The sequence below is a fragment of the Cynocephalus volans genome, chromosome 8, assembly GCF_027409185.1.
Source record: "Cynocephalus volans isolate mCynVol1 chromosome 8, mCynVol1.pri, whole genome shotgun sequence".
In the NCBI taxonomy this organism is placed as follows: domain Eukaryota; kingdom Metazoa; phylum Chordata; class Mammalia; order Dermoptera; family Cynocephalidae; genus Cynocephalus; species Cynocephalus volans.
The window spans coordinates 44,915,680-44,940,329 of record NC_084467.1 but is presented as its reverse complement, the minus strand read 5'-3'; the positions used below and the strand labels follow the sequence as shown (position 1 = coordinate 44,940,329).

General features: G+C 55.7%; 1 protein-coding gene across 3 annotated transcripts in view; it reads left to right on the top strand.

Moving 5' to 3' along the window:
- GLIS1 (GLIS family zinc finger 1) overlaps nt 1-21,568 on the top strand; it is a 222,790-nt gene extending 201,222 nt beyond the window's left edge. For 2 of the 3 annotated variants that reach the window (XM_063106970.1, XM_063106969.1), the window contains 7 exons: nt 155-316; nt 4,081-4,191; nt 7,927-8,059; nt 13,273-13,429; nt 18,116-18,294; nt 18,813-18,980; nt 21,411-21,568. In XM_063106970.1, the coding sequence (XP_062963040.1) occupies nt 155-316; nt 4,081-4,191; nt 7,927-8,059; nt 13,273-13,429; nt 18,116-18,294; nt 18,813-18,980; nt 21,411-21,568 (1,068 nt within the window). The remainder of the gene's footprint in view (nt 1-154; nt 317-4,080; nt 4,192-7,926; nt 8,060-13,272; nt 13,430-18,115; nt 18,295-18,812; nt 18,981-21,410) is intronic. The other variant, XM_063106971.1, reaches the window with a different exon arrangement.
- Nucleotides 21,569-24,650: the final 3,082 nt, after the last annotated feature.

Genomic DNA, 24,650 nt, shown 5'->3' with positions numbered 1-24,650 from the left:
GAACTTCACAGGGAGCTGAACCAGAGCTCCTGGAGGCTCAGGCGAGGCGGGAGGGCAGAGGGTGCTGGGGCCAGTCAGCCCTGGGGGGGGGCATGTTACAAGGCCGAGGGAGCCCCACAGGGCTAAGAGCACCCCTCACCAGCTTCTCCTGCAGTTTGAAGGCTGCAGCAAGGCCTTCTCGCGGCTGGAGAACCTCAAGATCCACCTGAGGAGCCACACGGGCGAGAAGCCGTATCTGTGCCAGCACCCCGGCTGTCAGAAGGCCTTCAGTAACTCCAGTGACCGCGCCAAGCACCAGCGCACCCACCTTGACACGGTAGGCCCAGAGGGCAGAGGCCGAGGGACAGGGGTGGAGGACGTGCACACGCACCACTTGTCTAATGCAGAGCCCCTGCCTTTGCCCTTCAGTGCTGTTGACATTGGGGCACGATAATTCTTTGGCGGGGGGGGGGGATTGGGGACGTGTCCTGTGCATTATAGGGCATTTAGCAATATCCCTGGCCTCTATCCACTAGATACATAAGAGGTGATTTTCCATCTCCCAGTTGTAACAACCAAAAATGTCTCCAGACATTGCCAGATGTCCCCAGTGGGTAGGGAGGCAAACGTTTCTGGTTGGGAACTGCTGCTTTAGCCCATGGGTCCCAGCCTAGTAACCAGCATCCTTGCATAGCCCCATAGAGAGAGTAGGCCACCCCCCTGTGTCTTCTCCCCAGGGCCTGTCAGCCACCCTGTTCCTCCCACCTCCTCCGTGGAGATAGGCCCGAGGCTCGCCAGGGCCCTTATTTGTCCCTTGAGTACTGCAGGTGAGGAGTTGAGGTGGGCAGCACCTAGGACTCCAGGCTCCTGCAACAGCGACCTGGCCTGCAGATGCCTGTCTCTCTCTCTACCTCCCTCCCTCATTTGTGACAGACAGTGGATAACCGGCAACTTCATCCCAGTGTTGGTCCAAGTGTTCCCCATGTGCATATGGACCTCAGTGGTCAACAGAGCAATTCCTAAAACATCACCTCCTAACCTCATACCAACCCTGCCATCAAGGGGGCACCAACCCACCTGACAGACAGATGAGGGAGGCAGGGCTCCAGGTCAATGCCTGCTTATGATTACACAGCTGGACAGTGGCAGAGCTGACTCAGACCTGGGCCTCACGCCAGTGTCAGGCCCTGGGTGAGGGGCCCTAGGAAGCCCCCAACCCCCATGTGCAGTCAGAGCCCATATCTGGGCCCCAGGCCTGCTCCTCTGCTCTTCTGCAGATGTTTCAGGAACTCTGTGGGTGGGGAGCCAGGATATCTGAGCAGCCGTTGGTCCGGCCTATCCAGTACACAGATGAGGAAACAGGGGCCCATGAGAGAGACTGACCCATGAGGGTGAGTTGGAGGCCATGAAAGAGCAGAGGTTGGAGCTGAGAGGACACTTATTGGCCTCTGATCCCAGCCCTTTATTTTATAGCTGGGAAAACTGAGACCCAGAAAAGATGGAGGGCCATGGAAAACAGCAGGGAAGTAATGTTCTTGGGGCCAGACCAGGCCCTGAGCTGGACATCCTGCATACACCCTGACCCCCACAGTATCACACACACCCACCCCCAGTTTAATCCTGGTGACAAGGTAGGGGCCATCATCATCCCCATTTTGTAAACAAAGAAACAGACTCAGAGGTTGAGTCATCTGCCCTGTCAACAGCAGGTAGGTGGTAGAGCTGGGATGCAAACTGGGTCTGTCTGACTCAAAGTCCAGTGCTCTTTGCTGCAGGAGCTGACGTGGCAGTCACCCCGGGCGGTAGAGCTAAGCAGAGGGGACAAGGGGACTTGAATAAGCCACTGGCCTGCTCTGGGCCTCAGTTTCCCTGCCGGCAGGACAGGGAGAGTGATAATCTTTCCCCTTTGCCCACTTCACTGACCGTTCAGGGCTGCAGACGAGAGAGGCTCCTGGCAGTGTTGTGCACACACTCTGACTCAGTGAGAGATTGTGGGTAAAAAACATGGACCTTGATTTCTTCATCTGCAAAGTGGGATTGTTCTCATGAGGTGGGTCTGGGCTCAAGAGATCCTAGATGGCCAGCGGCACAGTGCCTGCACACGGGGAGCCAGATGAGCGCAGACGGGAAGGGGCTTCTCACCACACGCCTTGGAGTCCTTGCTGTTAACAAGGATAAGTAGCCCTGGCTGTGGAGCCTGTGTAGTGGCACCAGGCCTGGGGTTTGGCTGCTGGCTTAGGACAGCCACAGAGTTTCCTGGGGGCGTCACAGGGAGAGCTTGGCCTGAGGAACGTTCTACACACATCAGACCCTGGAAAAACAAACACAGATAGGGGCCTTGCTGCCCTGTTTCCAGGGTTGTCTTGCATCCACGGAGCCCTGTTTGTTTGCTTTTTGACAAAAGCGTGGGGATTTGTATCAGCATCCCCAGGGGACAGGGTCTGGGGCCAGCTCAGGGGCAGGGCCCATGAGAGAGAGAGAGCATGTGTTGAGGTGAGGGGCAGGGCCCATGAGGAGAGGGGCTGCATGTGTGCAGGTGTGTATGTGTCGTGTGTGCCTGTGTATGCGTGTGACTCCGCAGTCTGGGCATGGTGTGGGCAGGAGTGTGGGCAGTCAGAGGTAGGCCTTCCACCCTCCGCCCCATGCCTTCCTTTCAGCCTCGACAAGTTTCTCACTTCTCTGTCTCTCTTTTTGTTCTTCTCCGTTTCTTTAACCTGGCAAGCCTCCGAGGCAGCACCAAGGTATGGTCGTCTCTTTCTGCTTCCCGTCTTAACAAGGTCCCTGGGCCATGGGCACCTCTCCCTGGGTCTGAGGTTGGACCAGCCTCTCCTCAGCCCAGCTGGGGCAGACTTGCCTTGAGGTTTGGGGGCAGTTCCATGTGGGCGTGTCTGACAGGACACAATGGACCCTGGCTTTTATTTTGAGAGGTGTCATTTCCTCCAGACATCCTCTCTTCCCCTGTAGTTCCAGGAGGGCAGAGGGTCCTGAGAGATCAGAACTACGAGATGTGTTCTTAAAGGGAAGCTTTGTGCACTTCAGGCCCCAGTAGCAGCCAGAGAATTCATTAGAGCCACGAGTCCACTGCTCTGGGTCACTCAGAGTCCTGGGATAAATCAGACAGTGCCTTCCCTGGCAGAGAAGAGGACCCTGAGCAAACACAGCTGCACAGGTGGACAGCACTGCTAGTGAGAAGCCCAGACCTGGGTGGGGTAGGAGAGAAGGATTTGACGAGGGCTAAGAGGAGAGGTGAAGAGCATCCCACGGAGGGGACAGGGGCAGGAGGAATGAGACTAGAGCAGGGCCCAAATCTCAAAGGGCTTTCAATGCCAGAAGATGGCCTGTGTTCTCAGAGCACCATGGAGCCATGGAGGGGGTTTATATGGCAACAACATGGCCCATCTGTGAGAAAGGGCCTCTCTGGCTGTGAGCGTGAGAGGAGATGGAAGCCCAGAGGGCAGGGCAGAGCCCAGGGCAGGAATCCAGGCAGAGGCAGTGGGCACAGATATGGGGTCCACCTCTTGTGTTCTAGATGAATAGTGGGTGCTTGAGAGGAGGGGACTTGCCACTCCCCACACAAGGGCCCAGCCCCCTGCCTCTGCCAGCCTGTGTTCTCTAAGATCTAGCTCCTTTCTGGCCTCCTGTGGTTGTTGGAGGAGGACCTGGGTCTCTGGTGGCCCAGAGAGCAGTCTGGGGACTCTGGACCTACTGCAAAGTGTGGCCAGTCCCTGCCAGCCCGGCCCCACACTCATGCCCCTCTCTCCTCCTTTACTCCTCCTCCTGCTCTCCGAGGTAGCCACCTCCTGTCACTCCTTGTCCGCTGGCTGCTGCTTTGCAGCTGTGGGATGCAAAGAGTGTGCCTTTCTCAGAGCTGGTGTCAGAGCTGGAAGAACCTTTAGAACTCAGTTGGCCCATTTTGCAGAGGAGAAAAGTGAGACTCGGAGAGGGGAGGCAGCTCACCTGAGGCCCAGCACAGTGGTAGGATAGAGACCCAGGCCCCTCCATACCCAGGTCAGGCACCTTCCCCATGGCAGGTCATACTGAGGGAATGTTGGCTCTTAGAGGCCCCTCACTCACCCTGCCCGTGCCCCTCTGATGTTACAGAAGCCGTACGCCTGTCAGATTCCCGGCTGTTCCAAGCGCTACACGGACCCGAGCTCCCTCCGCAAGCACGTGAAAGCCCATTCAGCCAAGGAGCAGCAGGCACGCAAGAAGGTAAGACGGCCCTCCAGGCCGGCCCATCTCCACAGACACCCCTGGCCTCCCAGCCGCCCGTCCAGCATCGGCCAGGGACCCATGCTCCCTGCGTGCACTCACCCCTCCATATACCCGTGGGTGCTGTCCCTCCGTCCATCTACCTCCCACCTGGTCCCCAAGTGCACCTGCTGACCAACAGCCCGCCAGACATTTATCACCCCCACCCCCCACCGCAGACTATCCCCAGCTCTTCTCCCCACCCATCTGCCCACTCAGCGTGGCTTGTCTAGTGAACATTTGATGTCCTGCCCTGGGCTAGGCTTCGAGGGTACAAGAGTGAAATCAGTCCCCACTTTCTATAGCCTGGTGGGTGAGAGGTAGACATAGAGGTGATTCAGTGTAATCTAACACAGATGACAATAGAGGTATGCAGCGAATAGTCAGGGGCCCAGATAAGGGGGACTTAGGCCATCTGGGTGGGAGCAGAAAGGTCTGTGGAAGAAATGACCCACAGGTGGAAGGCAGGGGAGTGCAGTGGTTAGGGCATGAGTGCTGGAGCCAGCCTGCGGGGCTTGCTGCTCCTGCTCTGTGGCCCTGGGCAAGGTCCTCAGTGCCTTAGCACTTCATGTTCCTTGGCTGTTAGGGGGACAATAAAGGACTTGCTTTAAAGGGCTGTTGCAAGGATTAAATGAGTAAATATATGTTAAGGGTTTAGAACTGTACCTGGCACAAATTTAAAACTCAAAACAGAAGTTAATGTGTGTTTTCGTTAGTCTCGAGGAAGGAGTGAGCATCAGGCAGGTGAATTCAGGTGAGAAGAGTGTACCCAGAGAGTAACCAGCAAGGACTGCATCCTGAAGACCACTGCATGTGTGGCCAGTGGCACTTGTGTGTCTCAGCGAGCCTCACAGTGAGCAGGAGAGGTCGCATGGGCAGGGCAGGCACCACTGGCTCAAACCTTGCTGAGAAGTCCTGCCGAGCTGTGTCCTGAGGACAGTGCATGCCATCAAGGGGTCAGAGCAGAGAAGGGGCATCTTGAGAGATGACTCTGGTGGCCATGTGGATAATGGACTCGGGGTGGGTGGAAGGAAATCCGAGGCAGGGAGGCCACCACCGGGGAGCCAGAGAAGTGGTGGGGGCCGGCTCGGGCAGAGTGGAAAGTGGCAGAGGGAGCAGCAGGAACCCCAGTGTCAGACTTGAGGAGCAGGGTGGGTGGGGTTGGTGCCCTTCACTAGGACAGAGGATCCAAGAAAGAAGCAGGTTTGCAGGAGGAGCAGAGGGTTCTGTTCTGGACAAGGAGTAGCCACAGTGGAAGAGACAGGGACCTTGGGCTGCCAGGCTAGGTTTAGCTCACATCTCCAGGGGACCACCAGGGCCATGGGAGTGGGGAGACTTGAGTGCCAGGGAAAGTATGGGGGTGAAGAGAAACACCCAGGGCCAATCCAGGGACATCAGCATGACAGAGGAGGACAGGGGGTGGAGAGGGGGAAGAACAGCCCACTGATTTGTTCATCTAGATATATGGGGCGCCTCCTGTATCCCAAGCACTGGTGTGTGAACTGCGGAGACAGCTGTGAATAAAAAGACCTATAGGCTAGAGAAAGCCAGCGGCTTTAGTCCCATGGGATGAGGATGTACACAGATGGGGTGTGGGAGCAAGCAGGCCTCCGGGAGAAGGGGACAGCCAGGCTTGGGATTTGGTCTCTATCCTGTCAGCTGTAGAGCAGAGGAGGGATGTGGTCAAAGCATGTGCAATGAGCTTGCTGGGGAAATGCCACCTCCACGTCCACACTGAGGAGGGGGGTGAGCGTCAGGCCACTTGCCTGCATGGGTCGGGCTCTGTCCCAGTGCTTCACATGCTGTGCCTCATTTAGTCCTCCCTGTAACCCACGAGTGGGTGCTGTTTTTATTCTCATTTTACAGATGTGGAAGCTGAGGCTCAGAGAGTTAACTAACTGGCCTGGAAGTGACAGAGCCGGGGTCCCATCCTGGACCCATCTGTCCCTAAGCCTGAGCTCTTTCCATTGCTGTCAGGTTGAGGGGCCTGAATGGGGACAGGGAGCGGCCCAGTCTTCAGTAGGCTGAGTTTCCACACCAGGGAGGTGTCTGTCCTGAGCAGAGCAGTGCCTGAGGACCGGAATCCTGCCCTGGTTTTCCCAGGCCCTGTGCTTGGCTCGCATCGTGTCCCCCGGGACTTGGGGCTGCAGATCTGCAAACTTCCCAACAATAAGCATCCACTAAAAGCCATCGGGGATGGTGTATCTTTCTGGGTGAAGTGACCCTATATTATGACAACTCCTTGGCAGCCCTGCTGCGTTTCAGAGAGAATTAGAAATGCTTTTCTTCCTTAATTCTCCTCTCCTGCTGCTCCTAATCCGATCGACATTGCGGTCTGCAAGAACATGCCTTGGCCCTCTTTTGCCAGAAACTTAATTTACATGGAAAACAGCTGCTGGGCCAGGGAGCCGAGTGCTGTCGCGAGGCTGAACATGCCTTCCCCAAGCCTGGGTCCTGGCCCTTCTGGCCTGGGAGGGTGGAAAAACCCTTGGGCCTGATTCTCAGCTGGTGTGTGACATGGGACAAGGCTCCTGCCTTCTCTGGATCTGTTTTGCCCTGGGTAAAAAGAGCATTTGGACAAGGCAATCTCTAGTGCCTCTGGCTCAGGCAGTCAAGCTTTGGGATTTCCCTGGGAGAAGGGGTCCTTCCCATCCAGGTCCCTGCCCCTCCTCATCACCCAGTGTCCTGAGGTATCCAACCCATCCCCATTCTGGCTCCATCTGGAGAGTTGAAGATGTCCTGAGGTGACTGTCTTTGGGAACAGCCAAGCGTTGTTGGCCAAAGATTTGCTTGGGTTACTGGGCGCCTCCCAGCCTAGGCTTGCTCTTAGCCAAACGACCTCAAGTCCATGTACTGATCCGTGGTGGCCACTGTGGTGTGACGACGGGGCAGGGGAGAGGGGGTCTCGGCCAACTGGAGTCCAGCCCGCCCTGCACACAGCACTTCACAAAGTACGTCTTCACCCATCGTCCTGTTACTCCTCATGGCAGCTGGGGGCTACTTATAGGCAGCATAGGTGAGACCCAGAGAGGTGAAGTTATTTGTCCAGCATCACACAGGAGGAAGAAGAGGTGGAATGGGGCTTGAGCCCAGCTCTTCTGTCCCTAGCCCTGAACTATTTCCACTACACCTTGTACCAAGAAGGAAGAAAGATGTAGGGGGAGGAGGAAAAGGCACTTACTGCATTTTATTTTCTTCCCACCACATCAGCTCAGCACTGTGACTGCCACAGACTGCACCCCACAGACCTCCAGCCACCCCAGCTGTGCGCTTCGCCTTCCCCCTGTGTTCATGCCGGGGCCACGCCTCCCGGGGCTGCTCAGGCAGGGCCTGAGTGTGGCAGGCTGGGCAGATACCGAGGCACACCCCTGCTAAGAGACACACAACTCCCCTGACTTCCAGCAGACTCTGGTTCCCCACGGAAACCCTGGCTCCCTGGATCTCCCAGCCTCCACCTCCCCTTTTAAAATCCTTACATGTTGAAGCCCAACTTGGCACCTGCTTCTCAGAGGACACGGACTAACAGTCTTCACGATGCACACAGTTAGCCTCGTTTTTCAGATGGGAACTGAAGCGCAGTGAAGAGAAGGGCCTTGCCCCCGGGCTGCTGTCCTTCCTGCCCTGTTCCCTGATGTGACGGTTGTTGTGGGCGGATGGTCCCACACTCACACACTCTCTCCTCTGCTTGCTCCCCAGCTGCACGTGGGCCCCGATGCTGAGGCCGACGTCCTGACTGAGTGTCTGGCTCTGCAACAGCTCCATGCGTCTCCACAGCTGGTGGCCAGTGACCGGAAGGGTGGCCATGCCCTGGGCCAGGAGCCGCTCCCAGGTATGTGTGAGGGAGGCAGGCCTCTTTATCTGCTGACCATCCTGTAGGAGGACAGTGATGCTCAGGAGCCACCAGGGGCCCCTGGGCCCGACTCGTCATAGGACACGCACTCCTCTGGACTCAGTTGCCTCTCTGCCCCTGGCTCCTTACCTCTGTCTCCTCTCTGAAGCTCACCTCTGTGGACATTCCTTCATACTCTCCCATGGCTCCCCACTGCCCTTGGATCAAGCCACGCCCTCTCGGCCTGGCCTCCAAGGCCTCAGGGGCCTGGGCCCTTCCAGTGGCCTCTTGTCCCAGCCTTGGCATGTTGGATGCAGTTCCCTAAATACTTTCTACCCCTCTTACTCCCGAGCCATCATCCATACCTTGCCAGCCTCCCCTCCCCTCCTTCACTGGGGTAGCTCCTGCCCTACCTTTAGGACCTGCCTTCCTGTCCCCCACTCCAAGAACTCTTTCTCTGGGCTTCTCTCTGCCCCAGTGCTGAGCTCTCTGGCTCCCGTTCATCTCCCCCACCAGAATTTGAGCTCCCCAAGGGCAGGGCCAGGGTCTGCCTCATCCTGGAGTCACCAGCACCCAGCATGAGGACACCACAGAGCTGAGCTGGGGGGATATGTAGCTCTGCCCCAACATTATGAAGAGAGGCAGTGGCCCCTGCATGTTAGGTTTAGGCCCTTCCTGATGGCCCATACTGCTGGTATCACCCACAGGGGGAACTTCTTGCAAGAAGTGCCCTGGGCCTGGACATGAAGTCCCATCTAATCCCCACCATGACTCCTGCTTCAGAGGAGAACACTGAGGCTCTGAGAGGGTAGGCATCTTGGCCCAAATCACTTTCAGCTCATCCCTAAACTCTGTGGCCCAGAGATAGGGACTCTAAGCCCCTGGGACCCTGCAGGCTCTTCCAGACAGACACTTGAAGTCTCTGGTCCAGTCAGGGCAGCCTGTCTGTCCCTCCTAGCAGCTGTGGGCCACGGGGCAGGCCTCAGGCCACGGCAGGAATTCCTAGCGCTGTGGCTTGGGAAGCCAGCCCAGATAAGGGCAGTGTGGCCTTTGGATTCCAGTTGACAATACTCGTGCGCTCTACCCCCTCCTCCACTGAAGAAACCACAGTATCAGAGCAGAAAGTTCTGCCCACCCTCTGGGATTTCTTGAATTACTCCAACCATTTTAAACATTTTTTATTTTCTAATTTTTTATTCTTTCCCTTCAATGTTATGGTAGTAGCAGATTTTAAAATATATCAGAGCATTTACCAAAGAGCCTTGGGAAGAGAAGGTTTTCACTCTTTCTCACGGGTCCCCCTTCACAGGGGCCTATGCTTAGGCTCACAGGATGAGGCCACCCCAGAGGGTGGGGGCCATGGAGGAGAGACTGCACCCTCCCCCCTCCAGCTGGAGGGCCTCTGCTCTGGCTGCTGTTCATAGGGTCATGGCTGCTAAAATGGTAGGGCTGGAAGGGACCCTAAGGATGCCCCGGCCCAGGGATGAAGATTTATATCTCAAGTGCCAGCTCCCATTGTCTGGTAATGGCTGCTTGGAGCTCTGTGTTGAGAAGGATTCCGAGGCTGCTTCCTGACTCAGCGGGAAAGAGGACTACAACTGATTAGCTATGGCTCCCTTAGTGCAAAGGGCCTGCAATCCCATTATTTTTACCTTGGGAGGATTCAGGCCTGGGAAGGAGAGGGACTTAGCCCAGGTCATCCAGAGAAGTCAGCAGCAGATTCATGCTGGAAGCCTGTTCTACCAAATGCCCACCCAGGGCTTGTCGTGGGAGGAAGAGGCAGAGCTGGCAATAGCCATCTCTTGAGCACCTGCTTGGGCCAGTAACTTTACAAGCACCATCCCATTCAATCCCCAGCCACCTGTGTGGTGGAGTGTTAAACCCATGCTGCAGATGAGAAACAAAATCCATTGAGGCTGCATCACAGATTGAAGGGGGCTTGGGGGTAATACCACACCTGCGGGACCTGCTGCACTTGCTCTGTGACAGCAAGTGTGTGATGTCTTCCCTGCTTTGAGCCTCAGTTTCCTTTCCAGGCCTGCTATGAGAACAAATGCAGCTGTAGATGTGATTGCTTACGTAAGCCCCATTATTATTGTTGCTAATGGCATGTGAGAAGAGTAACTTCATTCATCCATCTTACAATAATGCAGCAGCCAACATTTATTGAATATGTGCCGGGAGCTGCTCTAGAGATGGTACATGTAAATATTAACTTCCATAATCCTAATATCAACCTCACGAGGTATGTGCTACCCACAGCCAGTAAAGTGGCAGAGGTAGGATTTGAACCCAGACCATCGCTGCAGGCTGTGCTCTTAACCAAACAGCCTACTGCCTCCCTGCTGCTAAGACTACTTCTATGCTATACTGAGCACCTACCGTATGCCAGTGCAGAGAGGAGGGAAGGATGAGCCAGGCAAACCCAGGGGCCCTAGAGCCCCCCGGGCTTCTGCCTTCCAGGTTCTTCTGCAAGCATCACAGCAGATGCCTGAAGCAGAGTTGAGAACAGATGTTAGGGCCAGAGGTTAAGCGCTCATGGCTGATGATTGATAGCGCTGCTTTATAGCCTGAAGTGGTGCATTTTGGGGAGAGACAGGGCAGGCCTTGTGGCGTCCCCACTCCTGCTGCCCCTCATAATCTGGTGATTCCTTCATTCCTATCCGCTGTTCGCTCACATGTTCGACATCCCTAGTTCACACATGCAGTTACCCACCATGTGTTCATCTGCAGGGGCCTGTACAGGCAGGGACCTGGAACCAGGGCAGGGGATGGATTCAAGAAGAGTTTGAAGTGTCTAGGACAGAGGGGTGAGGGCGAGAGAGGAGCTGGAGAGGGTGACATCACATTTTCATTGTCTGATCGTAGGAGGCTCCCTCAAGTTCATCTCTTGCAGGAAGACAGCTCTCTTCCTAGAGACCTGCAAGAGCTTATCTGCAGGCCCGTCTTAGCAGACCCAGGGTAACGTGATGGGCAGTGAGGACATGAGAAGCATGAGGTCAGCCTGGCTGAGGGGGAGGGAGGCATTTATCAGGATTCTAGGCTTTCCCAGCTGTCAGGCCCCCAAATTGGTTCAAGATGGCAGGTGAGGAGGTGCTAAGGAGAGTGGTGAGTGGCGCAGACTGCGAGCAGCCGAGCCAGGTTCCCTCCCTGAAAATCCTGTCCAGGTGCCTTCCTGACCAAGCCGGGAGGCATCTGTGGCCAGGGGAGGCAGTGGCTGGTGGATGGGCAGTGCTGCCCTGGGGAACAGAGGATCCCTGAGGGAGGGAGGGGTGAGGACTGGGGCTGAGAGCCCACCCACAGCCCTGGTGTCTCACAGCGAGCAGCAGCAAAGCCTGGACCCGAGCCTGAGCTGGAGCTCCATGCCTTTTCCTGGGCCTGGCCTCACTGTGTGACTTTGGACAAGTCATTTAACTTAAGATCTAATTTCTTCATGAGGTCATATTATCTCCCCCATCAACAGTTGTTGAGATTGTTAAACTAGATAATGTGGAGAAAGAACTTGGCACATAGTATATTCCTAATTAACAGTAATTATTGTTGGAAGGGTAGAGTTTCATCTGATGCAACACAGGGTGCCTGCTGCTCTAACTCCAGGCTGGGGTTGCAAACTGTTTGGTCCCACAGGTACAATGGAGTTTTTTGTTGTTGTTGTTTGTTTTTTCAACAGTTTCAATGTAAAGGCCTTCAAGAGGTATAATCTGTCCACTTGGCCACAGTCCCTACTGCTCCCTATTGTTACTCCCTGCAGTTTCACTTATTTCCCTCCCTGCCATGTTGCCAAAGGCATTGAGCTTGCGGTCCCCACTGCAGCCCTGCTCAATTACTTGTAGCAGCCTCCTGAATTGCAGGCCTGGGCCAGAGGAGCCAGCCTGGGATGAACTAGCCTTGGAACCCCAATCAGCTGAGGAGGTAAAAGTTTCTCCCTCACCTTATCCATGAAAGGAGCCTGGTGTGTTCTCAGATTGGTCCTTATTGGATGATAAAGAGCACTGGGTCTGGATCCATGATAAGCATAGTAGTATTCAAAATGTAACAGCTGGCCCTGGGTAGGCACTGATCAGCCAGTGTGGACACTGCATCAGGGCAGCCCTGGGCACAGCCCCCAGGTCCACAGAGCCCTCCCAGACGTCAATGTGATGAAATCAACACATTGATTTTAGGGAAAATGATATCAGTTTCTATTAAAGTTAAAATAAATGTGGCCAGATTAAAGAGGGAACACAAAATTGGCCCCATTTTTTCAGGTAAAATAGGGAACATCAAAAACTTCACCTTTGCTGTGTCTTTCTCAGGCTCTAATACTGGAGTAGGAGTTTATTCTCCCCGCTGGTTAGGGTTATTTGGTGAAGGCATTTGGGGAGCTCAGGCCTCAGTAATTCTCAAACCCTCAGTTAGGCCCCCGGAGCAACGTCTGACTCTGACAAAGTGTCCCCCATTGATCTGTTAGCCCTCCTGTCTTCTTAAAAGGCCCTTAGGGGTAAAAGGTGATAAAAGCTGGTATCACTCTGTAGGACTCTTCTGAAGGTTTAGAATCTTGAGACTAGAGCTCGGCTGACTCCCCAGTTGGGACCTTTGTGCAGTATACAGCCTGTACAGCTATCCACGGCAGCCCTTCCCAGAGGTCTCCCAGGCCAGCCTGCCACCCAGCTAGTGCAGTCATCTTCTCTTTGGAGCCCTTCATAGCAGACACCCAGCCTCTGCTTGCACACCTCTGGGGTTAGACAGTTCATTCTGTCCAAAGGTAGTCTATTACTCTGCAGTGATACTGCCAATCCCTGAGCTAGTGTCTGCTTCTCTCAAGTTTCTCCATTCCAGGGTCCTCATCTGCTTCTGGAGCAATACAGAGCAAGCCCCTTCTTTTCCAGAACATCCTCACAGAAAATTGAGGTAGCCTGCTCCATATAAGCTCCCCATCCCAATGCACACACACAGAGGACCTGACCACCCCATGCCTCTGACAGTCCCTTACCAGGTCACCTCTGCTATCAGGGTGGGCCTAGCTCTGGACAGCCCTCTAGCCAGGGCCTGAGCAAGCAGAGTGGAGTTGCCACCTCCCTCACTCGGACCCCTAAACTTCTATTAATACGAACTTGCTCATTTTCCCTCTCACCTTTCTCTCTCCATAAGCAGGCACACACAGCTCCTGGACTATCCACAGCCATCTCTAGGGAGTAGCCAAAGTGCAGTGACATTTGTTTGATTCCCTGCAGGTGTGTATCCCGGCTCCATCACCCCCCATAATGGGCTTGTGTCAGGCATCCTGCCCCCCACACACGATGTCCCTTCCAGGCACCATCCACTGGACACCACCACCAGTCCCCACCACCATCTGTCCCCTCTGCCCACGGCTGAGAGCACCAGAGACGGGTACGTACACCAAGCCAGTCCCCCTCTGGGAGCAGCAAGTGGGCACCTGCATGGGAGGCGGGTGAGAGCAGATGTCCCACACACTACCCAGTTGTCGTTGATACTGAAAATAGCCAACACTAGAGCACTTACTGTGTGCTGTGCTCTAAAAACTTTCGTGCGCAGTTTCACTGGTGTCTCGCAGTAGCCCTGTGAGGCAGATAGCGTTGGCACCTGGGCTTCTGAATGCCTCACTTCATGTGCCCCTCCTTCCCACTGGGAGACCCTGGGAAGATGCCGTGCCCCCCACCCACACCCAGGCCTCCTTGGGAGCCTCACTCTGGCTCCTCCGTGAATTTAGTGAGAAAACTGCCCACTGCAGGGTGCCAGCCCGGGCCTCACCCCATCTCTGGCCATTGAGGTGGTGCCCATCGCCCTCCGTGCTGGGGCTGCCTAGTAACCTTTACTGCAGCTCCACTGCGGAGAGGGGCAGCCTCTTCCTGCGTTCAGTGTGGTTGTTGTTGTGGATACTTAATTGGCTGGAAATGGCGAATGTGTTAATTGCTGGCCCCTGATGCTGCTGAAATCTGTTTTCCTTGCACATGAGCAGAGGGAGGCCTCACAGCCCCACCCGCCTGCCCTTTCAGGTGTTTTTGCCTATCACCAGCAGTGACTTGGTCAAACTTGTCCCCCATGGCCTGGTCCCAGCACTTTCCTCCTTCCCTGCCCTTCCTCCCCAAGGTTGCAGCCGTGGCCTTGGCCTGCCTGTGCCTAGAGCCAGCCTGGCTTCATCACCGAATCTGTGGCCCACTGCTCCTAACTGGGCTCTTCTTGCCATTCATTCGTTCATTCACTCAATGTCCAGTTATTGAGCCCCTGTGGGCAGGTCCTGGGCCCAGTGCTGGGGCCACTGATGACTCCATTAGGGAAGCTCTCCGCGAGGAGAAGGGATGGACAGACCTGCAGAGATGGACCACACAGGGGTCTCTGAGGGAAGGAAGCAGAAAGGGCCATGGAAGTCCAGAGGAGAAGCCAGTGGGCTGGGGCTGGGAGGATGTCAGGGAAGGCTTGCTGGAGGAGGGGAGGCTAAGCCAGGCCTCCACAGTGAAGTCAGAGTTGGGTGAGTGGAGAGGGTAGGAGGAAGGAGCAGCAAGGATGAAGGCAGGCGTGGTGAGAGCTCGGTGTGTGCTGGGAAATGCGAACCACCTTGTGGGGTGACGAGCTTGGAAGAGGTTGCCAGGGCCAGATCACGAGGCCTGTGGGGGGACTCTATCTTGAAGGATGCTGAGCAGGCATGGTCGGGTTAAGGGATGAGGACACGCCCAGCTTGTGACACCAGGCTATGTGGGGGGGGGGGGAGGATGGAATGTGGGGTGCAGGACAGCATCCTGAGCCAGAGCTCAGAGGGACACCCAGAGGCAGTGGGACACAGAATAAGCAGGAGTCAGAACCTGGCTGGGCAGGAAGAGGAGGGACATCAGGGATGAGCCCCTGGGTAGGCGGAGAGGTCGTTCAGGGAACTGGGAAGATTGTGGCTGTAAGTGCGAGCAGAAGGCCATGAAGAGGCAGCCTGAGTGGGTACCAGGGGCCCTCCCTGAGCCTCAGTTTCTTCCTCTGTAAAAAGCATTAAAACAACCTCCTTTAGGAAGGCGGTGAGGATCAGCCGCACATGCCTGACACTGTGTGTGTCACCTGGTACAGGCCTCATCAGTACTAGGCCTCTGCCACCCACCACCAGCTCAGGCCACCTGCTCACCCACCAGCCAACCCCAAAACATCTCCAGCCAAAGGAAAATAAACCACAGAGCCCTTTCCTGTTCAGGCCTATGCACCCTGCTCCGCCTCATTCATCACCTCCCTGCCGCCTGCATAAGTGCCTGTCAAGAATTCCCGCAGTGAGAGGCAGGGTGATGACAAGCTGGGACCCCAGCCCGCCTGCCCACCCCTGCCTGTGGGAGCAGCCCCGAGTCATCCCAACCAGAGAGGTCCCTGGGCTTTGGGCCACAGGAGAGAAGGACCCTCATGCCTGACACCAGTCCCAGGCCTGGCTTGAATGGGTCTCTTTTTTCATCCCCTGAGAAGAGAGTTGGGGGCAGCGGGGGGGGCCTTCAGCCTCCCCTTCCCGCCAAAGTCAACAGGGAATGGCCATTCGTGGCTCCCCAGTGGTTTGCTGGGACGTTTAAATAGCTTGACAGAATTATCTGATTCACTCAAAAATATGCTAAGAGGGCCTGACTTCATGACCAAATTTATTTACCCTGGCTCAGAGAAGACGCCAAATAGGGTGGTTTTTTTTTTTTTTTCCCCAGCCTTGTGCGAGGTATGAAGCCCTCAGTGTGCCGGGCCGGTGAGGTTTTATATTAATTTTTATAGGTTCCAATTGAAGCAAAAATATTTGATTTAGGAATCATTTGCATGACTCAGAAGAGGAGCTCCAGATGATCTTTTCTCCTTCTAAAGAGTTCAGGTAGAGCAGCGTGACCTCAGCCTTCTTGTCTGCCACAGGTAGTCATAGTCTGTTCAATTTCACTGGCTGTGAAGGTGGCAAATGTGAATTTATGGCAGGGTTGAGGCAGGAAAAACAAACTTTGAAAATGCGTGCTTTTTCCCTTCAGGTCGGGTTCTACTTAACTCTGCAGCACTGTTCATCTCCGGGTTTTGTAGCTGAGTGATTCAGAAACCCGTTCATTAGTGTTGTCAGCTGTTTGCCCTCTGCCAGGCCCAGCGCTGGGCACCGCATGACCGAGGGGCCGAGAGCTGGCCCTCCCCGCAGGAGCTTCTGGCAGAGGGGACCTACAAGAGACCAGGGGAGAGCTGGGTTGTGGGTGCCCAGACAGGGTGGGGACAAGGCAGGCAGCAGGCCTGAGGAAGGGGAATCCAGCTCCTGTCCATGCCTCAGCCCATGAGGACACGGCTCAGCACAGCCCTCTACAGTTTGTAGTGCACAGAGGTAGACCCTGTCTCACTTGATGGCTCTGTGAGACAGGACTAAAAATATTGATGATGGTTAGGATGACTGGTTCCTGGAGACTTCCTGAGGACTCAGCTCATGAACTTAATAGGACGATGTGTACCTACGGTATGTTGGCTGCTGGGCCAGGGACTCAGCACAGAGGCCCCCTTTCCCCTGCCCTCAGTGAGCTCACAGTGGTGGGGGTCCCAGACGTATGAATGAAGACAACCCAGTGGAGGGGCAGTGAAAGGAGGATGCCCAGGTTGGAGGGAGCAGAGGGGAACCCAGCACAGCTGCAGACATGGAGCCCCTCAGCCTCTCTCCAAGTCTCCTTTCTCCGTTTCCAGATAGTCCTGCTTCCCTCAGAGAAAGGCACCAGTCTGTCTGTCCCGTTGACACCTTATGTCTCAGAGGGTGGGCAAGAGTAATGTGCCTAGCTTGACAAGATCAGCTGGAGCCATGACGTTGAATTTGATATATACAAGTATTTTTAACGTGGATGGTCCAGTAAATCCAAATTCAGACAAGAAACTAGAGGCTCTGAGCTCTTGCTCTCTCCCTCTTTCTGCAATGTACATAAATGCTTTCTAGGCTATGAGCCTTCAGCCTGGTCCCAAGGACCCCCAAGCCCAACTGACACCAAAGTCATTTTGATCCCTGTGAACAGGACCCCAGAGGCTTAGGAAGGCAGCCTGAGGAGGGACCTGCTCTGTAGCAACCTGCAGTCTAGTGAGACAGCCCACTCAGGCTGTGCCATACACAGGGCACTGCACAGCCCTCAGTGCTGCAGTCTTGCTTCAGAACATGAGCTTCCTGAGAGCACAGGCTTGGGCCTGCATCCCCTCTGGCTCTGTATGAAGAGAGGTGGTGAGCACCCCTGTTACAGGAGGTATGCAAGTAGAGGAGAGATGGCCAGAGATGGAGGCAGGAGAAGGTTCCTCAGAGTACACTGCAAGAGAAAAAAAAATCCAACTTGGACATCAGACCAGCCTGCTAGTTTTTCTTCCCTTCATCTTGATAATAATGATGATGGTTAATAGAATGACTAAGAATGTATCAGAAATCAGACTGGGTGCTTCATCTACCTTGCTGCAATTTTACCCTCATCGTAACCTGTGAGGTCAGTGCTGTGTGGCTGCAAGTAACCTGGGCAAACTCTCTGAACCTTGGTTTTCTCCAAAAAGGACACAAGAACACCTGTCTCACGGGGCCAGGGCAAGGCAGTGCTTGATGAATGGTCGCTATTAGTGCCATGAGCTGTTCTGCTACTAAGGAACTGCCAAGACTTTCAGGGCGGGCTGTTCTTGGGCTCCTCCTCCAGGTGGCCAGAGTGGCATGCCCAGAGTTAGAGTGCCAGGCACCCGGCAGGGGCAGCTGGTAGTTAGCCCTCAGTAATGAGAGCTGCAGTGTGCCCGGTGGTAGACACAGCAACCCTTTAGGGAAACCAAGACAATTTACCCAAAGTCACTTGGCCAGTGAGAGCAGTTAGGGGCTTGACACAGTTTCATCCACTCCAAAGATCATGCTTATTACATCTCTGTTCCTTGCTGACTATCAATTTTCAGTACCAGACTCTAAAGCTAACAGTGTTTGAAACTTTAATTTCAGTTTGAACATAATCAGAATAAAAGCTTCCTCTTCTGACTGCACTGTCGTAAGTTAGAAGTAGGCTCCCCACTGCTGGAGGGGGCAAGCGGCGGCCCAGCCTCTGGACCCCACAGCCCTTCCTGCTGACGGTCGTCTGTTCTCTCCAGGTTGGGGCCCAGCCTCCTCTCGCCCATGGTCAGCCCACTGAAGGGGTTTGGGCCACCCCCACTGCCAGCATCCTCCCAGAGCCATTCTCCGGGGGTCCAGCACTTCTCCACGCTACCCGGCAAGCCGTCCTACCCACTCTTCCAGAGCCCCCCACCCCCACCTCTGCCCAGCCCGCAAGGTGAGCTCTGGGCAGGGGTCTTCTCCATGTTTACCCACTGACTCCTGCTTGGGGACCGAGAGGAAAGGGAGGGACACGAGCCTGGGGAAGGTAGGCGGGTACTCAGAATGATGGGCCATGCTGCCATGCTGGGAAAAGCTGTGAGACAGGTGACCCGAAAGGCCTGGTCGGGGCACTTCCTGGAGGAATGGGTTCTGGAGGTGAGAAAGGGTTTGATCCATCAACAAGACAAGGCGTCAAGGGCTTCCCCAGCAGAGGGAAGCAGAGGAAAAGGCCTGCTACGTGGTGGAACACGGAGTGACTGTGTGTGGCGGATCTGAGAGTGAAAGGAGAGGGAGGGGAATGCCAACCATGCCTTCCTTCAGAGCACAATGTCAGCCACAAGTGACTCAGGCGCAGCCGCACATGACCACCGCTGCCACCCTCCCCTCTGGTGCAGGGCAGAGCTGGGGACGGGGCCCAGGACTCCTGGCACCTTCTCTGCCCTGGGTTAACACAGCCCTTGCCACCTTCTGCAGGTTACCAGGGAAGTTTCCATTCCATCCAGAATTGCTTCCCCTATGGCGATTGCTACCGAACGATCGAGCCAGCAGCCAGTGGGGACGGACTGGCTGGGGAGGCCCACGGTTTCAACCCCTTGCGGCCCAATGGCTACCACAGCCTCAGTGCACCTTTGTCTGCCACAGGTGGGTTCCCCTTCTTTGCATGCCTCCCTTCCTTGAGTGCCTACCAAGGCCCAGCCCTGTGCTGGGGGCTTTATGCGCATTGTCTTGCATTTTCAGGACAGCCCTCTGCAGTAGGGTCATCCCCACTTTACAGAGGGGGAAAGAGAGGCTCAGAGAGTTCCCAGGACCCCACAAAACTGGGATTTGCACCTGCCTGACTACAAAGCCCACCTTCCACAACCTCACACATCTTCTACGTGTCTGGACTCTCGTGGGTTTCTGAAGACACAAGAATCAAACAGGGAGCTCATGGTCTAGTTGACGCTTCATTCTAAATATTTAATGAGCAACTACTATGTGCCAGGCTCAGCTGTGGACCCTGGTGACACAGCAGGGAATGAGCCAAACACTGACCTCCACTTAACAGTTGAGGAAACTAGGAAGGGACAGAGCCTGGAGTGTGCACTTATTCCTTATCTGAACACCTCTGTTCTCAGTGCTGCCCTGCAGGGACCCTGGGCCCTTCTCTAAGTAATGCCCCTGAATGGGGTGGAGAAGCCCAGTGAGAGGAGGGTTCCACACAGCCCAGGGTGGAATCGGACCAGCAGGACCAGTCCTGGTCAGAGCAGCGGTGTCAGATGGGTGGGGTGGAACCCCCCTGAATTCCCTGAACCAAGCCCCACCCCAAACCAGCCTCAGGGCCCAGGTCTGGCTAGAGATTACAAGGGCCCAGACAAAGGGGAACATGAGACCTGCTCCAGAGGCCCCTTGGGCAGAGTGTGTGCAGCTGGGGGTGGAGGGACAGGGACATTGGACAAGCACCGAGGCCTCAGACAAGCACATGCAAACCTGTGGGCACATCTTTGTGTGGGTTCATGTGTTCATGTTTACACACCTGCTCCTGTGTCTGTGGATATAGTCCTTTCTCGTGTTTGCAGAGCACGTCTGTGTGTGCATGTACAGGTGGGGCTGGCACTGGTGGTTTTGCACAGTGTGACCCCTTTGAGTGGATAAGGAGCTCGCAGGGCACGTGCGATCATGTCTATACATGTGTACTCATATCATATGTGTGCTGATGTTCATGCACCCCGTCTGTATGTACATTGTGTTACCCACCCCATGACTCATGTCTTGGCCACAGACGTGTGTGCATGTGTATGCATTAGCATGTTTGGGCTGTTTCAGATGAGTGTGCTGTGTGCAAGTGTGTGCCTATGTGTTGGAACACAGTGTACATAGGTCTGGGGGTGGACCTATGCCTCGTATGTGCATGATCGATGTGCATGGGCCGCCTGTGTGGTACTGGCCCATATGGAAGGGGGGCATGTTCTGTGTTTGTGTGCACACGGACTGATTAGGCACCGGCCGCTGTGCCCGGCACTGCTGGCTCTCACCATCCTGCCGTCCCACCCCATCCAGCCCAGGCAAGGTTCCTCCATTTAGCAGCAAAGCCTGAAATAAATAGCTCTGAGGGGAGCGAGAGGCAGCTTCCATGCCCTCACCCCCTATACCGGTGGGGAGGTCCTTTTGGCCTCCCCCCTCCCTGGCACACATTCCAGGCCCTGCTCAGCTGCCTTACTGCCAGCTGTGCACACCTCTGTCAAGCCAAAAGGAGACAGACAGGACTGAATCCAGACAAACAAGCTGGTGGGGCCATAGGGCCTCAGAACAGTTCAGCCTAACCCCACTGCATAGATGGGAAGACTGAGGCCCACTGTAGACTGCAGAAATTCATGACAGCAGCCCAGGGACGGGCTGCCTAAGATGACCCCTCAAGGTCCCTCCCAAGTCAAGGGCCTCTGAGCAGTGACCCCACCCTGGAAACAGCATGTCCAGCGGAAGAGCTGGGTATCTCTGGAGCCAGATGGACTTGGATCCCAGTCCCAGCTCCCCCACTTATTAGCAGTGTGACCTTAGGCAAGTGTCTTGCCCTGTCTGAGCCCATTTTCTCAGCTATAAAATGGGATGAGTCCCACCTCTTGGGATTGTCGTGAAGCTTACATGAGATAAGGCTTAAATGAGCACTTAGCAAGTGCTAAATAAATGTCAGTTCCCTTCTTTGGGTTTCATGAGTCTGGTGGGGAGGAGGAGACGGAAAGGGTGGACTAAGTCGGGTTCTTCCAGCAGAAGGGGACAACCCCTGGGGCAAGAGCTGTGACTCTCCCACACCCCACCCTTCCCTGCCTTTCCTGCTTTCTGCCCCATGTCCAGTATGGGAGAAGGGATCCCCCAAGGCAGCCCATGCCTGTCTCCCAACTACCCTGGGCCCCCTGAGAGTACCAGGCCTAGGGCTCCTCCCCAGCCCACTCCCAACCCAGCCACCAACTCTCCCAACTGTAAGAGCTGCCAGGGGACACTGGGGGGTGGGGGTGGGGCGTGAGAACAGGGAATAGATGACAAGACACAGCCCCTGCCGTCCTCCATCTCTGACCCTCTCCCACCTACCCACAGGCTACGAGGCTCTGGCGGAGACCCCCTGCCCCACAGCACTGCCACCACAGCCATCTGAAGACATGGTGTCCAGTGGCCCCGAGGACTGTGGCTTCTTTCCCAATGGAGCCTTTGACCACTGCCTGGGTCACATCCCCTCCATCTACACGGACACCTGAAGGAAGGCCTGGCTGCACCTGCTGGCCCTGCACCGCAGACGCCACTTCACCCCTTGTCATCCGCTCGCACCCTCAGCGCACCAGCCTGAGCACCAGGCCACAGACACACGGGGGCCACCCAGCGCTGCCCAGGGAGTGGTCGTCCGAGCCCGAGCTGGGCACTCAGAGGTGCCCGCCAGGATCTGTGACCCTGTGACATTCCCTTGATTGTGTCTCCCCATTTCTCTCCCCAATGGTTTTGAAATCACAGACCTCGTGTATATAAAATGTACAGAACTTGTTTTCCATTCTCCTGCCAGTTTTATATTTTTGGTTTTACAAGAAAAACATTAAAAACTGGAAATGAGACTTAGGGGCCTGGTTCTGCTTTGTGGTTCAGCCTAGAGGCTGTGACCAGGAGACCCTTAGAAGAGTGTGTGACAAAGAGCTGGGCTCCAGGTTCTGATCATGGGGACGGGAACTGGTGTCCGATGGCCCTACCATGTGCTGTGGTCCTTACAGACACCAACACTAATCCCAGAGCAACACCACAAGGTGGGCTTATCCCCACGGATAGGTGAGCAGCCGAGGCTGGACAGGACTGAGTGGCTGGCTGGAAGCCCCACAGTCAGACTGATGTTGGGGCCCAGGTCCATGTGGTCCCAACCTCTGCTTACTGCACTGGCCCCTCAGCTGGTGGGAAACCAGCTTTGAGTTTGATGCCTGGGCTCTGTGCAAATAGAGAATGCCATGGGGGCAGGGCAAGCCTTCCAGGGACAGAGCCCAAACAACCTCAGAAGGTGAGAACGAAGGCAGGTCCCTGCAGACCACCGGGGTGCAGAGAGCACCCTTTGTCCAGGGATCCCCACCTCACACTGCATGCCGAGGCCCGGGAGAGGAGGCTGGCTCTCAGGGCACTGAGGCCCAGGTGGGTCTGTCTCCTACCCTGCCTGTGTCTCTTCCAGTGTGCTGCACAAGGAACAGGCCCAGGTTCAAACCGGGTCAGAGGACTCCCTCCTTGTACTGCCGGGCTGGCTTACGTAGGCAGAGTGAGCCGGAAATACCTAGTCAACCTCTCCTTTATAGAGAGGGAAACTGAGGCACAGAGGCACCCAGGCAAGCAGTGACAGACCTGTGATGCGTGCCTGGTCCCTCCCATCAACTAGGGATGCCTCAGTCACCCACATCTATGGAGTGTTTGCTCTCTGCCAGGCCTGTGGGTACTTCACGGGAATTGGCTCACTGACTCCTCCCTGGAACCTGCTGAGCAGGTGGCTGTGCTGCTATCCCTCTTGCTCCCCAGGTGCACGCTCCACCCACTCTCTGTCCAGGGCCCACTGTGTGGACTGCATTCTGAGCCCGCTGCCCTCTGGCTCCAGCTGGCTCCTGCTGGCTCCAGCCGGTGAGGAACCCAGCATAAGAAGGAGGGTCCCTGGGTGGCTGTGTCCCCCACTGGAGGTTTCGGCTCTGGTCAAGTGGCCTCTCCACACAGCCCACTCTCCATGTTGGGGGAGCAGCTCCCCATCCTCCCTACTGCAGACTTGGGGTGGGGACTGGAGAACTGCTCCCACTGTTACAGAGTCAGAGCACTGCACTCTCCTTGTTTGCATGACACCAACCTTCCTACCCCTTGAAGACCGGGATGACCTGGTTCCCACCTCCTCTCCCAGCCCTGGCCTCTGAGAGCAGGCCAAGTCCAAGCCCCTAACCAGGAGGGACTGACCAATGTCACACAGCACAGCGGGGCTCCTGACTCCCACTCAGGGTCCCCTCACCCCTGTGCCCCATCCCCCATGGATTTTATGGAATTAATTAGGCCTTGGCAAGATTCCTTTAACAAGGATGCTCAGGAATCAATACTGCATGTCATTGTAAGCACTTAATGCACTCCAGATAAGCAGAATTAAGCTGTACAATGAGGACATATTTCTATTAATAATGAAAAGGGCCGAGCTGCAAGCAGAGGAACACACAGGGAGCTGCAGTTGGATCCCATTTAATTTCAGAGAGAAGAGAGAGGAGGAAGGAGACAAAAGCAGAGAAACAGAGACCAGCAGCTGGAGACCAAGGCAGCCGCCCAGAGCCCCACGCACAGTAGGGGCTCTGTGTGTCATAGCTGTCACAGTGACCCTGAGTTGTGTGAGCCCCCACTCTTCTTGGCACACTTGGGACCCTCCATCCTGATGCCTGCAGGGTCTCCCTTTGCATCTAAGGTGAGCACCACATGGGAGCGTCCCCGGGGCAGGGCCTGCTGAGAAACTGGACCTGAGCTCCCCAGCCACTGCTTTCTTCAACCCTTATTTAGCAAGCTCTGAGAATCACAGCCCCATCTGAGAGCTCTGTCCCTGTGCCAGGGACTCTGCAGCCAGCCGTGCATGCGAGCCTCGCCACCACCATTGCAAGGGGCGTGGTGATTACTCCCCCTAGTTGGCATGGAGGTGTGACTGTCACTGTCCCATCCGGCTGGTGGAGCTAGGTGGAGGGGACTGCTACTTCTCACTGGGCCTGGGGAGCCTCTGGCGGATGGACCACAGACTGGAGGCCCTGTGAGGTCTATAGAGCAAGGGGAGCTGAGTCTGCCCAGGAGCCCCCAAGGGGGACCCAGGGCACAGGAACAGTGCCCAGGCCCGCCAGGCGGCTGTGCTATGCTTCCAGCCCAGCCATGGCAGACCGCCCCTGCAGTCCTGGCCTGTGTCCAGCGTGGGTGGGACCGGCGCCCTCTGTCTCTGCCAGGGTCCCTCTGCTTCCACCCCCCTCCTGTCCCCTCCGTCCCCTTCGTTCCCTCCGCACTCATTTCAGGCTCCCCACTCTCCTGTCCCTCTGTCTCACCATTCCTCTGCCCCTGTCCTTTTGTTCCTCCCTCTCTCCCTCCAGTCCTCGCCTCCCTCCCTTTCTCTCAGTTCACTCCCTCTGTCTCTCTCTTCTTACCTCCATTTTCTCTCTTGCTCCTGTCTCAACAGCCTCTTACCCTGCCAGGTGCCATCCAGGGCGAGGACATCTTTCTTCTCTCTCCCTACTTTCTTCTTTCTTTGTCCCCTCCTTCCTCACTCTCCTTTAATTCCCTTAGCCCAGAGAGGGACGGTGGCCTGCCCAAGGTAACATA